Source organism: Ursus maritimus, unplaced genomic scaffold (genome assembly GCF_017311325.1).
Source record: "Ursus maritimus isolate PB19 unplaced genomic scaffold, ASM1731132v1 scaffold_3, whole genome shotgun sequence".
NCBI classification, from domain to species: Eukaryota; Metazoa; Chordata; class Mammalia; order Carnivora; family Ursidae; genus Ursus; species Ursus maritimus.
In genome coordinates this window covers 12,854,692-12,870,371 of record NW_024425563.1, presented here as the reverse complement: position 1 = coordinate 12,870,371, position 15,680 = coordinate 12,854,692, and the positions used below count along the sequence as shown (strand labels likewise).

Below are 15,680 nucleotides of genomic sequence, written 5' to 3'. Positions count from 1 at the left end.
GCCTCTGCATCTCGCTCTCCTTCTGGGGTAATGGGGATAATGAGATCTGCTTAGCCGGTTAGGTATAAGCATGAAGTGAGCTGCTGCATGTCCTAGTACCTGGTACCGTGCCCGGCTCATGGCTCCCCCTCGCTAAATGCTAGCTGTTACTGGCGTTAGAGGATGGACTGACTGGTTGAAGGAGACAAAGAGAAGTCATTTTTTTGGTTTCAGGACTAGGATAATTGGTGATACAGAAAGAGGCAAGTCGCCAGGGAGAATTGGTTTAAGGAGGAGGTATTATTCTATTCCCTTTTAGCTACGTTGGAATTGAGACCCTGACAGCATATCCGGGGGGAAATGTGTTAGATTCCAGGGGTAAATTATGCATGAGCCACACTTGACTGGACCTGTATTATTTCTTTTGGTACAGATTATGGTTTCAGTAACGTCTTGGGCTTCATCTTTCTGTATCTCGGGGGGTTCTGACAAAGCAGATGTTTGACGTTGACATCAGTTCGGATTAGCCTCTGGCTTAGCAGTTGGTGGTCTAGGGCCTGGCTGGTTCGGCACGGGCGGAAGGTAGGGAGGGCTTTTTCCCTCAACAGCTTTTCCTCATTTCACATTCTGTTGTCGTTTTAAGAAAGCAGTTCGTATTGCTTTTCAGCCATTTCAAGGTTCTCTTTCTGCACAAGCTGATGCGAAAGTTTGGGGGTATTAATAGGTGCTATTTAAAGAAGCTCATTTATGGGCAATTAAATAACATGCCTGTCAGCTCAGATTTGATAGGGAATAGGGGAACTTTTTTTTTTTAAGTGCAATGAAGTTTAATTATATTCCCTTTCCTTTTAGCTCTTTTGTCATTGTATTTGAAAAACAGATTTCTTTAAAAAAAAATCTGTGTTCTTTCCCATATGTTTATGGTGGAGGGTGGGGTAGGGAGGACTGAACTGGAAGGGCAGGAGGTATATTTAAATTTTGTTGATTTCACATAATTTTTAGGGCTCTTTCTGTCAGTGGCATTAGCTGCTCCAGGCACTGCAGAGAGAACAATCAGAGCTGGTGCTGAAATTAAGTCCTCTCTAGGTAGTCACCGACATCTCAAATCGTACGTGTCGTGGATCAGCAGAAACCGACCACAGTAGCTGACCAGTTTGAGTTGCTAAGTCAGAAGGTCTGTCCTGTATCCTAGAGCCCAGAGTCTATACCATACCTTTATGCCTGTGCTTTATAGAGAACAGCTGGTAGCCCTGGAGGGTGAGAAGGGACACTCCCGACGCTTTCTTCCCGAATAGCTGATGTAAACTCTGTGCAGTCTGTTTTCTGTCTTTCCTTTACCTGCGTAAGTAGGTGAGAGTACCTTGTGTATAACGTACAAGAGTAGCTGTTTTCCCTAGATTTTTAATTTCAGTGCTGAGTTATCCATTCTTGTTGACTGTGGACTTGAGTGACTGGTGCCCTCCCTCCCTCCTCCTTTTCCTGTTTTAGTAAATACAGTTCTGGGGAAAATGCCCTTGGCGTGCTTTATATTGTTATCGAAAATGTTTAAAAGAAAAAAAAATGTTGATCCTTGTATTTTGCGAAATATAGCACCAAGTAAAGAAATCCATCCAGGGGTACCATTTGACCTCAAAATTCTTGAATGCAGGAATTTTCACTAGCCCGGACTGAAGTGGTACCATACCCTGTCCTTTACATCTGATGGTAGGCTTAACTTTATTTTTCCTTTGCTAAACTTCACCATCAGCAACAGGGATGACAATTTGAATGCCAGCGATTGCTTGTCTGAGACTTTATCATCTCTCCTTTCATCCACTCTAAGGGGCACTGAAATGAAGACAGTCAGCACTTAGTGTATGGTTATCAATAGGGTTTCTTCTCGATCCTTGATACTTTCCTGGCATTAGGGAACTTCTTTATCTCCTTGTGGTTGGGAGAGGTAAGAAGATACAGATTTTTGAAGCGGCAGGTAGCACATCACGGGGAGGCCTGGAGAACAAGAAGGAACATCATTGTCTGGTTAAGTGGAGGGACCAGACCAGAAGGCCTTAAAATCCTTTTCAAAGTCATGAACGTCTTTATTGTTCTCCTAGAGTTTGCAACCTATCACTCTGCCCCTTTACTTCTCCCGACTGAGCATCTCGAGGTCCAGAAGATCCAGTGTGTTCTTCAGCAGGGCTGCTGTCTTCCTCCTTGGTGACAGGTCTTTCTCTCGGGCAGAGATGAACATTATTATCCCACGTGTGACGCTCCTCGCTGCGGCAGCCTCTGTGTGTTTGGGTGGGGAGTCGGGGTGTGGGGTGGGCGGGGGCGATGTGTACTTGACAGAGCTCCCTCACCCTGCACACAAGGGAATCTCTTCTGTAAGGTTCTTTCCGGTCCGTGCTTCCGTTTCCACTCCATCCGGGCTATTCTACAGACAATCGTGGGCACCACTACTGGCAATATCATGATTAATTATTCTAGGAAGCTCAGATAAGTTGAAGTAGTTGTTACAAACATCTAAACTTGAAATCCGTTTTGCGTAAAGCAGAAACTAGGTTTGCATGCACCAAGGGAGAAGCTGGTGGTAGAAATTGCTGTACGGTTTGCCTCTAGACTGTCGAGGGAAATATCTTTTTTGGGAAATAGGATGGATCAATAGGATTTTTTTCTTTCCATGTAAAGTTGTTATTGAAATAACAACTTATCTTATTTTGCAGTCCTAAAGTAATAAATAAAGCCTTTATGGCTCAGAATAAATTGTGAGCATCCCACTTCCTGTGGTAGCAGGCATGTTCATCTTCTTCTAAAGCCTCAGGCAGAGTGACATCAGCAAATTGTTTCATTTGCTAATCCAGAAGCTTCTGGTTTCAGTCAGTCAGAGAACCTGCATTTTAGTACTGAGCAGATAGATCTTCAGGGACCTTTTTTGATGCGACTACGTTTTAAATTGTGTTAAACATTGAATCTCTTGGGAGGCAGCATGATGTAGTAGAAAGAGCATAGGCTTGGAATTTATAGACAGTTTTTTTTTTTTTTTTTTTTTTTTGTAACAGGGTCTTAGATTCACTTTCGGATTCTTGCCCCATTAGCAATCTAGAATTTCTCCGATACCAGACTCAGCCACTGGGACAGTTCTTGTGGCGCTTCCTGGTGTACCAAAAGGAGTTCCTCATCTAGCTTTTTAGATGGTTCTAGTCCATTACCCTGACCCTGAACGCACATACACATGCATGCACACACACACACACACACACACACACACGTGTGTGTGCGTGCCCGTAGGTCTTGATCTGGTCTGGTTGCCATGACTGTTCTCACTTCTCGTCCTCTGCTGCACCACAGCGATTTCTCCTCTTGCCCTTTGGTGGTAATCACAGTGAAGAACTATCCCGGCTGATCTGTTGGTTCGAGAATGCCAAATACTCCTATAAAGAATCACCTTCAGTTTTCCTCTACAGGACAAAGCCTGCCTGTGAGCACCTTGAGTCAATCTCTCCTGTTCAAACATTTGCCACTTACTTATTAAACAGTTATTTATTGAGTACCTTTTATCTACAAGAGTCTGTGCTGTGGAAGAGAAAATGGTGAATTATCCATGAATTCAAGGCAGTTATAATGAAGGAAGAAAGAGAAGCAGTTCTGTGTGTGGTGGAGTAAAGGGGTGGGTGGTACTGTGCTTGGCCTTCTAGTTTTTAAAAGGGAGAGGGGGCAGAACGATCAGATCCCTGTGGGAGTAAAGCTCATTGTGTCCTCTAGGAAGAGCAAAACTGCAGCTTGCCGAGAGCACGGAAGCAGCATCAAGGACATGATGGGGGATAAGGAAGTGGCTCTTAACCTCTTTCCTCAGTTATCCACTGCGTTTTTCTTTTCCTTTATTTTTTTAAAGATTTTATTAAGTAATCTCTGCACCCAACGTGAGGCTCGAATTCACAACCCGCAATTAGGTGTCGCGTGCTCCCCTGACTGAGCCAGCCAGGCACCCCTCAGCGCATTTTCCCTTTGGTTTTCAAGGGAGGTGCAGTCTCGTGTAGTTGAGATTCATCGGGCGTTCTCTGTCCTCCATCGCAGGGCTCAGGGTATCTCTTCTGCTGCTTCTCACTGCCTCACGTAGATAATCTGCTCCACTCTCAGCCCACTATGACCACATATGTCTTTAGTCAAGATCAGTGTCTGCAATTCCAGACATGCATATCCAGTTGTCCCCTGGGGCCCCCCGCCCAACCTGCACTCACTGCTATCTCAGATCCACAGATTCCAGAATGAACCCCACCTTCCGACCTCCCGAACCAGTACCTCCTACTGCCTTCCATCTCCGAGTGGTACCCCCTTCTACCAAGGGCTCAGTGAAAACATGTGGACGCTGCCTTTGACCTCCTTAATCCCCACAGGCCAGCTGTGAAGTTCACCTCCTGAATATCAGCTCTCTCTGTCCTCTCCTCGATCCTGGCTCCAGGGGTCATCATGTCCTCACCGCCGACCTAGGATCCTGAAGAACCGCCCTGGTCTCCCTAGATCTAGTCTTGCCTTGACCATGGCCAACTTCACACTCCAACCAGAATATCCTTCTAACGTGTAAATCTGGTCACCTCACCTATCTTCCTGAAACCCTCTCGTGGTTTCTTACGGCCCTAAGGGTCAAGTCCCAATTCCTTAAATAGCTTCAAAGGCCACTGGGGTCCGGCTGGTGTCTGCCCTCCTCTTTCGGGGCTCCTCGCATGGCAGGCCGCCTCCAGCTGTCCTGAACTACTTTCCATTTCCGAGTTTGGCCGGGCCTCGTACTCTCAGGCTTTGACAGGCGGTTTCCTTTGCCTGTGTTCCCCTCTGTTTTTTTGTCCTGCTACTTTTTATTTCTTCCCAGATCTACACTGCGGTGTCCCCTCTTGTAAAAAGCCTTCTCTAATTCCCCCAAGACTAGGTTAGATATTCCTAAGTGGGCCCCTGTTATGGAACATATAAGAGTCATGTCACGTTATCACTGTTGAACTGTCTTTTTTCCCCTTCTAAACGGTAAACTTCGTGAGGATGGGGAGTGCTGGGTTTCTTCACCAGTATATCCACACCTGGCACAGTGCCTGACATGTCCTTTATCAAGAACCACGTCTCTTTATCACCAATACTTGCCAAGAGCTGTTCTTTGCCACTTGATCTAAAGCTGCTTCAGGTCAGGACCAAATCTGGGTCATTGTACCGTACCCCGCACTTTGTGTTGAGTTTATTTCACCTGCTACTTTTGGGAGCTTTATTGCACTTGAACTTAAGAACAAACACTGTATGAATGTACATTTTAAAAATTAGATTAGGAAGTAATGTGATGAATGAGTGTGCTATAAAATCTATACACTAACGAGTATTGTGCATTCAGTATTTTCTGAAGTTAAGAAAAAGCATTAAAGCGTTTGTTTTAGGGTCAGGTTGGCATGGGTTGAAATTCCAGTCTGCTGTTTAGGAACATGGTGATCTTGGGCAAGTCCGTTCCTTCTCCGAGCCTTAACTTCTTCGTACATAAAATGAGAATGTAATGCCTGTTTTGCAAGGTTGTTACAAAGGTTAAAGGGTTGTGAATACAGTTGCTGTAGTATCTGGCACATGGGAGTTGCTCTATGAATTTCAAGTTATTTTCTCTTTTGTTCCAATAAAAATGCCTTTCCTGAAACATTTTTGGGATTTCTTTTTTGAAGTAGTTTTCAGAGCTGGCTATAGATGATCAGAATATATCAATGGGAGACGTCTTTTTTTCTTTGAGGATATGTTTGATTTTTGGAAACAGCTTGGTTCAGAGAGCAAAATCAAGATGGTTAATACCATTTCTGATATTTAAAAAAACTAAGTATGATTATAATGAGATTTTCTTTTGTAGTCTTTAAATTGGTACATATTCTAGCTTTCTCACAGGTGGCATTGACAGCATATTCCATCTGGCACATTAAAATCCAGGGAATTAATTACAAAGAAATCTTTTGATTTTGAATAGCACTCCGATAAATCAAGCAGTATTAGCAAGCTCAAGAGAACTGCGGTCTTTAATCATATACTTAATCACAAGTTAGCATTCAAAATTTTACTTCTAGCCAAAAAGAATTTAGGAAACCATGATCCAAGGTGCTGTATTCTTGTACGTATCTGGGGCCATTCTTTTTTCATCGAGGCCCACAGGAATCCGTGTGGCTGAAATGCAGTAAGGAAGGTGGTGTCTTACTAACGACCCGGAGGAGCCTGGCACCTTCAGAGGCCTGCCCCTAGTAGGAGGGGAGGAGCCAGGGGGGGAAATGGACAGGGACGACCGGGCTGGCGTGCAGCCTTTGTAGCAGTAGAGAGGGCTTGTACGGGAGAATCTGCAGGATGCGGTCACAATAGAAGAGACTGGAGGCACAGGTTATCTACAGGAAAAAAGCCAGGAAGTGTTGGAGGAGCACAGTTCTGTGTGGTTCTGTGTGGTGGCAGTGGGACCCCCTCCTCCCCCCAGGACCCGTGTGGAAGCGGGACTGATGGTTAGTCTCGTCCGGGGGGATCCAGTGACAATGCTCAGGTTACTGCGAGGAACCCAGGTTTATTTGGTGACCTAGCGGTTACTAAGGATTTAGTATTTTACCTCATCGTAGTATAGAGGTCATGAATGTGAGGTGTCAAAGTCAACTATAAAGGTTTGTTGACATGTTAATTATTTTTAAATATGGGACTACTCTGTACCTTGAATTGAGCTCACCTTTTGTGTGCGTGTGTAAGAGCTCTGTAGTCGTTGCTGTTAGGATGGTTCACCGAGAGCATTTGGGTAGAAGAGCAAAACGTGAATATTCGTGGATCTTGGGCGGGGGAAGGGAGAGAAGCTTGTGCACCTCCCTTTTGCCATGGGGGGTAGTGCGCCAGTATCACTCAAGTAAGTGCGGAGCCTGGCCGTTAAGGTGCCTTGTGGACTAGACTGCACGAGGGGATTAGTCCCCCTAAAATGTTTGTTATAGAACAGTATGCTGGGGCGCCTGGGTGGCTCAGTCATTAAGCGTCTGCCTTCCGCTCAGGGCGTGATCCCGGCCTTCTGAGATCGAGCCCCGCATGGAACTCCCTGTTCCGCTGGGAGCCTGCTTCTTCCTCTCCCACTCCCCCTGCTTGTGTTCCCTCTATCACTGGCTGTCTCTCTCGCGGTCAAATAAATAAATAAAATCTTAAAACAAAACAAAACCAGCATGCACTTTTGAGGTATGGTGTTATAATTTTAATCGAACATTGTTCTTAGGTCTCAGATGGGCAGTATCTATTAAGCTAAATTTTAATTCCAGTATAGTTAACATACAGTGTTCTGTTAGTATCAGGTGTACCGTATAGTGATTCAACACTTCCATGCGTCACCCGCTGCTCATTACAAGTGGTCTCCTTCATCGCCATCACCGATTTTACCCACCCCCCGCACCTCCCCTCTGGCAACCTTATCAGTTTGTTCTCTATAATTAAGAGTCTGTTTCTTGGTTTCTCTGTTTTTTCTTTTCCTTTGTTTTGTTTCTTAAATTCCACATATGAATGAAATCATATGGTGTTTTCTTTCTCTGACTGACTTATCTCACTTAGCATTATGCTCTCTAGCTCCATCCATGTCCTTGCAAATGGCAAGATTTCACTCTTTTTATGGCTGAGTAATATTCCATTGTGTGTATATACACCCTGCATCTTTATCCATTCATCGGTCGATGGACAGTTGGGCTGCTTCCATAATCTGGCTCTTTGAGAAAATGCTGCTGTAAACATAGGGGTGTACATATCCCTTCGAATCACGTGTTTTTGTATTCTTGGGGTAAATACCCACAGACAGGCAGCGTTGCTCCTTCCCCTCACATGGTGCTTTCTTGCTAAAGCTGACTGCTTTTTGACATCTAGGGGTGGTTCTCCAGCCTGGCTGTGGAAGAAAAATCATTGAGTAGCCTTGGACAGCAGCTGTGGCAAAAAGCAAAAGGTTGTTTAATCTCTTAGTTCAGACTTCACTATCCAAATTAGGTTTTAAATAACTGTAAAAATGCAAAATTCAGGGTCTTCAATGTTAGAAGGAAGGTCTAGGAAGATATATTTTTTTTTAAAGAAAGAATTGAAGTAAAAGAACCCTTTTCTCTTTTTAAATCCTTCCTATAAATTGTTTATTGGCTTAGTGTTTTTAACTGTCATTAACCAGGTTGAAGTTACCATCTTAGCAATGCTAGCAACATGCATTAGAGTTGACTCTTACAACGAGAAGATTCTGGTGCCTGGTGGGCAATCAGCCATTTAAAGTGTTCTTATGTATAAATGGCATAAACACATTTGAGGAACCTTTATGTCACATAGATGAACATTTTTCTGATAGAAGGTTTTCACTTTTGCAAGACAAAGTTTCATCTCATGCCCAAATTTCCCACCTGTGCTGTAATAGAGTGTCTGACAGTGATATAAAAAATAAGAGAGAACCAAGAGCGAAAGCAACTGAACATCAGATTTATTTCTGGCAAATGACCTGAGTCACTTCCACTGGGTAAGAAAAATGCAGGATATGTGCATTAATCTTCTATTGCTGTGCTAACCAATTACTGCAAATTTCGTGATTTCACATGACGCACATCTGTTATTTTACAGTTCTGTGGGTTACAAGTCCAACACAGGTCTTATTGGCTAAAGTCAAGGTGTCGCCAAGGACTGCATTCCTTCTGGAGGCTCTAGAGGAGAAGCCATTTCCTTGCTTTTCCAGCTTCTAGAGGGTACCCGCATTCCTTGACTCGTGGCCTCCTCCCATGTTGAGCGCCAGCAACCTCGCGCCTTTCTGACCCTTTTTCTGCAGTCCCATTTGCGGCTGATCACAGCCAGGAATATTTTCTGTGCTTTTGAGGACCCTTGTGATGAGATTAGGCTCCCTTGCATAATCCAGGATTACCTTCCCATCTCCAGATCCTAAACTTAACCACATCTGTAAAATCCCCTTTGCCACCTAGGGTAACATATTTTCAGGTTCTAGGGATGAGGATATAGAAATACTTCACCCAGGATTTCGTTCAGAGAAAGTACTTTCCACATGTGCTCATGATGTGTCACAGGTCTTCAAGAAACTTTACTTGGGTGTTTTATAGGGAAGAGTTGTGCATATTTAAAGAAAAAGAAGTTTTATTTGTTTGGATCTTAACCTGCTTATTAAAGCTGATGTTCATTCTCTTTGTTTACTTTGATAGCGACAACCTGCTAAGGAGAGCAGCCTGTCAAGAAGCTCAGGTAATGTCATTTAATGCGCTAAAATTAAAACCTGCTTTATCTCCGTTGCGCAGAAAGCTCGGGCTGTTCCAGGGGACCGGCACGGTGCCTTGCATCGGTGCCGTGTGGATTTTTCCCCTGCCGTCAGGGGATGAGTCAGGCTGAGAGCCAGCTCTGAACAGAGCGGGAGGAAGTTAACCATCTGGCGAAGAGCGGTTCTAACGCCCACCCCTTTACACTTGTTTACTTCTGGATTAGTCCTAAGAACACATACACGGGCTGGTTGGAGCTCTGGGAATTTGTTCGTGTCTGTGGTTGTCCTTAAAGATCGGGCTAAGCCCTGAATCTTCCCTGATCCAAATAACCCCCAGGGATTTCTGTTCAGAACAGGTGTTACCCCTTAAAGTCAAATCTTCTTTGAAGCTGTTGGTTCATAGTTCTTAAGCCTGCCTGTTTAGCACGGCTGATCGTACCCCGTGTGCATTGTTCTCCCAGGCCCCTGATACTGCACTTAAATAATCATACATCTGGTGGTGGTATTGTTGAATCGTAAATCCTTTTGAGTTCAAGACCACATTTTCTTCTCTCCCCTCCAAGTTTGTACATTATGCCTTGCAGGTGAATTTCCGTGACTGAGTTGCCTTTTTGTTGTATGTCATTTAAACTTTTGATATCAGAAATACCAAAAAAGAAACCTGAAGTAAAAAATGACAAAGGTAGGATATAGTTAGTGGAAGGAGGTGCGCGGCAGACCTCATGTTTGTTACCGAGGTGTTGTCACGGATGACACTGACAGTAGATACTATTAACACATTCCTCTCTTTGGTGGTGACCTAACTGCTCGAAATCTGTGTTTTAAGAATTTGATTACTTTTTTCTCTCCTATGGCTCTGCTGTTTTGAAAATGAATGATTCCCACCCTGAGCTAATTTTCCATTAGCAACTGGAACAACTTGGGAGGAGAGCCTTTTCTTGGTCTCCCAAAGGAAAAGTGGTCACAGGGTCCTCTTTCTTGTTGAAGGAAAATGCCTCTCCCTCTGCGCTCAGTGCCTTCTTGTCCTTCCTCAGAGACTCTTCCTCTAGTTGCTGCTCACTGTCGTGTATTTACCTCTTCCCACGGCCGGAGTTCGCTCCTTCCCAGCACGCATGGAGCTCCTTCCCGCTGGCAAACGGAAACGAATTCACCCTTAGAGCCTACTCCAGTTACTTTTCTGGTTTATAGCTTCCCTTTACAGTTGACATTTTTGAAAGAATGATTTTTTTTAATCTCACATAAACTCAGTTTACTGTAGTCTTACATGAGCTCCTTAATTCGCTGTAAACCTGAGCCTGGAGTCAGATAGGTAAGAAACCAGAACAAAGAATAATCTGTAACTGTGGATCTGGAATCTGGTAGGCCAGAGAAACTGGCTAACTGAGTAATTTCTGGCCATATTCCAGAAAAACTGTGGATCGAGGAAGAACACATTACAATGCTTAGAGATTTGGCAGAAAAATATTAGGGTCGCACTCAGTGAAAGTGAAGACAAAGTAGAAATTATAACGCGCCAGAAACTTTTTACAGAGAAAGAGTATTTCTTTCTGAAGCATTCAGATTGGCTTTCTCATGGGCTGTCAGGGAGGTGGTGGTCACTTAATAAAAATCTTGGTATAACTCCTTTTTGTCCTGTTTCCTTTGTGCTTTCATATCTGAATTCTGCCTCCTTGGCCCAGACCTGCTCCCCACCATCAGAGACTCGACATTTTGACTCTGGTGTTTTCCTCCTTGTTTTTGTTGGCAGTCTTCTCCAGTGCAGGTGGAAGTAGCAGTAGCTCGCGTTAGTTCCTGTGTCGACCCTGCACATCTGGTTGGGTGTGCCTCTGAACTCTGCCTCCTCCTCCTTGACCTGCTGTTCAGAGCTGACCGAGTAGAAGTTGGGGTTGTGGAGTTAGATGTAAGCTCTAAGCTTGTAGTTTATTAACTGTGGGACTTTGACTTCATCTTTCTGAGTCTTGGTTTTCTAAACTATTAAAATGAGAACATTTAAGCTCTCCTAAGCTTCCGAGAGCTAAGAATAACGTGTAGGACCGTGGCAAGTGCTAGGTGCCTACTAAATATTAATTATATTTCTTTTTCTTGCCAATTGATGCTATTATTAGGATTATTTATTTCAGGTTTTTATTTAAAGTCCTAGTTAGTTGGGGCGCCTGGGTGGCTCAGTCGTTAAGCATCTGCCTTCGGCTCAGATCATGATCCCAGGGTCCTAGGATCGAGCCCCGCATCGGGCTCCCTGCTCAACGGGAAGCCTGCTTCTCCCTCTCCCACTCCCCCTGCTTGTGTTCCTTCTCTTGCTGTGTCTTTCTTAATCAAATAAATAAAATCTTTAAAAAAAAAATAAAGTCCTAGTTAGTTAACTAACATATATGGTAAAATTGGTTTCAGGAGTAGAATGTAGTGGTTCATCACTGACATACGATACCCGGTGCTCATCACACGCGCATCCCTTAATCCCCTAGTTGATCCTACCTCGTTGTCGAGTTATACAAGGTTGCAAGGAGGAGGAATAGACTATTAGGTTTATTTTTTATGTGTATGAAGATATGAAGATTAATTGGTAACACAAAGATTCTATATGAATAAGCTTTAGTAATAAATTGAAGGAGAAAAAAGATTATACTCTGAAGACTATGGACGGGTAGATTAAACTTCCTTTCTGATAGACTGTGGCCTTGCTGGTGATATGTTTATAATAAACCTAGCCACATCTTAGGAAAGTTACTTACCTCTAGTAGATTAAGCAAGGGTTTTTTAATTACAAAATTTAGCTGATTGTCATAAATAATGGTAGACTTGGTTGTTGTTTAGGGTATTTTTGTCAATATGAAATCATGAAAGAACATTTTTTCCCCCAGAGTAGATACCATGTCTCCTGGAAGTAAATTCCTTTGGAATGAAAGAATTTATGTAATCACTAACTGAATAAAAGGATATTTGCTTAAAACTTTCTTTTTTTCCTTTTTAGGTGTTTGGCAATCAACTCATTCCTCCCAATGCACAAGTGAAGAAGGCGACGGTTTTTCTCAATCCTGCGGCGTGCAGAGGGTAGTTCACTTTGTGATTTGTCACATACTCAGTTTTCCTGAGGGGGGCGGTGTCCCAGAATGTCAGGAAGCTAGTTGGACTGTGTGGAACTGGAAGAAGTAGGTTCCGTACTCATCTAGCAATGAGATTAATTTGTAATGGAGAAATAGCAGTTAATGAGCTGTAACTGGAAAGCTAACCGATGCTTGGCAAACTTGTCTAATTGAAGTTTAATAAAAATCCCAGAATTAGGGGCGCCTGGGTGGCTTAGTTGGTTGGGCAGCCAACTCTTGGTTTCGGCTCAGGTCACGATCTCAGAGTGCTGGGATTGAGCGCTTAGTGGGGAGTCGGCTTTAGGATGCTCACTCTCTCCTTCTGCTCCCCCCTAAAATAAATCTTTTTTAAAAATCCCAGAATTAATACTCTCAAGTAAGTCTTACCTGCTTGGGGACAGCTCCTGCTGTTATGATATAGATGCTTGGGACTTCTCTGTTCCAAGATGGTCCATGATGGCCAAGAACATTGTGGGCTTGTGAAGTCAGAAACATTCTTTCCAAAAGGAGTGAACCTTGAGCTAGGTCTTGGAGGTCAGCAGAGGGAGAACACTCAATCTTCCTGACTCAAGAAATAGCTGGGGGGTGGACAGGGCAGGAGTAACTTGCTTTGTTGCAGGCCAGGCTGTGACCTGGCCTAGCTGGCCTGGAAGAGTTGTGTGAGGGAATTCTGGGAATTCAGGTGTGAATAATAGTTGGGACTTTGGTTAACAATCACGTATTTCTGTTCATTTATTGTAACAAAGGTCCCACCCTGGTGCAGGATGTGGGGTGAAAGTGGGGGAGGCTGCATGTGTGTGTAATAGGCAAAGGTCCATGGAAATTCTCTGTGTTCTCATTTTTACTTGGAACTTAAAAACTTTAAAAAATGAAGTCTATAAATTTTAAGAAAGTACCACAAGCAAAAAAAAAAAAAAAAAAACGTTTCGGTGTCCATTGCAGTTCTCACTCAGTTGGAAAAGTGAATAAAAAAGACCTTGAGGGGCGCCTGGGTGGCACAGCGGTTAAGCATCTGCCTTCGGCTCAGGGCGTGATCCCGGCGTTGTGGGATCGAGCCCCACGTCAGGCTCCTCCGCTATGAGCCTGCTTCTTCCTCTCCCACTCCCCCTGCTTGTGTTCCCTCTCTCGCTGGCTGTCTCTATCTCTGTCTAATAAATAAATAAAATCTTAAAAAAAAAAAAAAAAGACCTTGAAGGCTTTTAGAAGAAATCATTTAAAACTTAAAAACTATTTTTTAAAAATAGTAAGAATGAAAAAGTTGTGTGGGGAGGGGAGTAGTAATATCTTTTATTATCCCTAGTGACCAGAACAATTCTTTTTGTCTTTTTTGAGGATCGGAAAATTAATAAATATGTATTAGGTTGGATTCTGGGGTGCCTGGGTGACTCAGCCAGGTAAGCGTCTACCTTCAGCTCTGGTCATGATCTCAGGGTCCTGGGATCGAGTCCCATGTTGGGCTTCCTCCTTGGCAGGGAGCCTGCCTCTTCCTCTCCCTTTGCCACTGCCCCTGCTTGTGCGCGCGCTCTCGCGCTCTCTGTCTCTCTCTCCCTCTCTCTCGGTCAAATAAATAAAATCTTAAAAAAATATATGTATTAGGTTGGATTCTGTAAGATCTTAGTCAAATGACATCAAGATATTAACAACAACAAACAGTAGTTGGGACCAGCTTCTAACTGGTCTTGTGTAAGACGTAGGGGTTCTGAATTAAGTTTCCCTAGTAATTTGAGATAGTGAATGTGGCTTTATGGATGTAAGGACAAATCATACCTTTTTTTTTTTTTTTTTTTTTTGGATAGAGCAAGAGCACAAGCAGGGAGGGGCAGAGGGGGAGAGGGAGGGAAAGAGAGAGAATCCTAAGCAGGTTCCCTACCCAGCATGGAGCCTGGTACCGGGCTTGATCTCACAACCCTAAGATCATGACCTGAGCTGAAATCGAGTCGGACGCTTAACCAGATGGGCCACCCAAACACACCACGCCTTATTTTAAATTCTGCAGTTTAAGATATTTACCTACAGATTGTCTAAACTGGCTCTGTGATTCTGCCTCATTGAATCCTATTGGACTGGCTTTGTTAGCCCCACCTCCCTCCCCCATAAACACCAATGTTAATGCCTGTTGATCGTTCTTGTTTAATACCAGTACTAAACAATACCAACAAATGAACAGGCTCTAACAACACAATCAAAATATCTAAGGTAACTAAACAGTGATGGCCTGTGACAGAAGCTAACAGAGAACTCTGGGCTCCAGAGTTTGAAGGACCAGACTTGTGCATTCTTCTGCGCTGTGGTATTATGGGAGTTACGTAGCTTAAATCCTCAGTGTACTCATCTGTAAAATGGGAGAAGGAATAGCTCATACCTTATAAAATTGCCATGTAGAACAGGTGCCTTTGCGATTTTGATGATGCCTGTTTGAGATTGAGATATGACACGTTCAGCATTTCCATTTCATGGGGAGCACTGGATGAAAGGAATATGAGCCGCTGTGACTATTATTGACGTGTTGGCTGGGTTCAAAACATTCTCTCCTTTGCTCCCCCCCTTCGCAAAAGTGCTTGTACTTCTCCCTCCGCCTACTTTAATGTAACTGCTCTAGGTCCTGTTCCTTTAGAGACCTAGTTAGTTAGGGACTTGCTATTTGTGATCAAAATACGTAACAGTTTGCTTAAGCTGTAATCTCTTATTTTAAGCTCCTACTTATAAGGGATAATTATATTAAAAAACAAACTTTTAGAACAGTTTTTGGTTCTGTTTATCTTTTTACATATAAATGTATTGGCATTTTGAAAGGTGGATCATTGTTTAAAAGTATATTTTTATCTTTAAAGGTGAGGCTAGGGAAAGTCTTCTAAAGTCATTGTCCCCGTTAGCAAGGTAAATCCCCGCGTGCTTCTAGGTATCGACCCCTCTGAAGCTCTCCAGCGTCTTTTTTTTTCCTAAAGCTTTTACTATTTAATTGCACTATTTTTGTCATCTGGGCTCTACTCTGACACATAATATATAATTCATCATGTAGCTATTTCATTATGTAGTACTGGTTTAAAACTACATAGGCGCTTTGAGAAATAAGATAACTGTGTTTAGCATTAATAATACATTAAGAAGTAATTATTTTTTTGTGTATATGAACCTGGAAATTACGGTAAGTATATAACTTTTGTATTTAGTTCGGGTGCTCTCTCACCTTTAATTACATAATAAGTAATGCAGTTCTTACTGGTAACACTTGTTTTTCTATCTTTTATATGAAACATTAAATTTTAGAGATTTTCCACAGCCCTGGCATCACATTAAAGATGTGAACAAAAGCCCAAGTGTTCAAATCATTGTTTCTTTAACTTGGAGGAGCTTACGGATTTGTTGTAAATGGTTAATACAGCTGGTTGAGGCTTGTCGGCAGAGTT

The 15,680-nt window shown here is 43.1% G+C and overlaps 1 protein-coding gene across 2 annotated transcripts in view; it reads left to right on the top strand.

Moving 5' to 3' along the window:
• Positions 1-15,680, top strand: part of AGK (acylglycerol kinase) — an 81,100-nt gene that overhangs the window by 15,316 nt on the left and 50,104 nt on the right. For both annotated transcript variants that reach the window (XM_040643922.1, XM_040643923.1), the window contains exons 3-4: positions 9,141-9,180; positions 12,162-12,241. In XM_040643922.1, the coding sequence (XP_040499856.1) occupies positions 9,141-9,180; positions 12,162-12,241 (120 nt within the window). The remainder of the gene's footprint in view (positions 1-9,140; positions 9,181-12,161; positions 12,242-15,680) is intronic.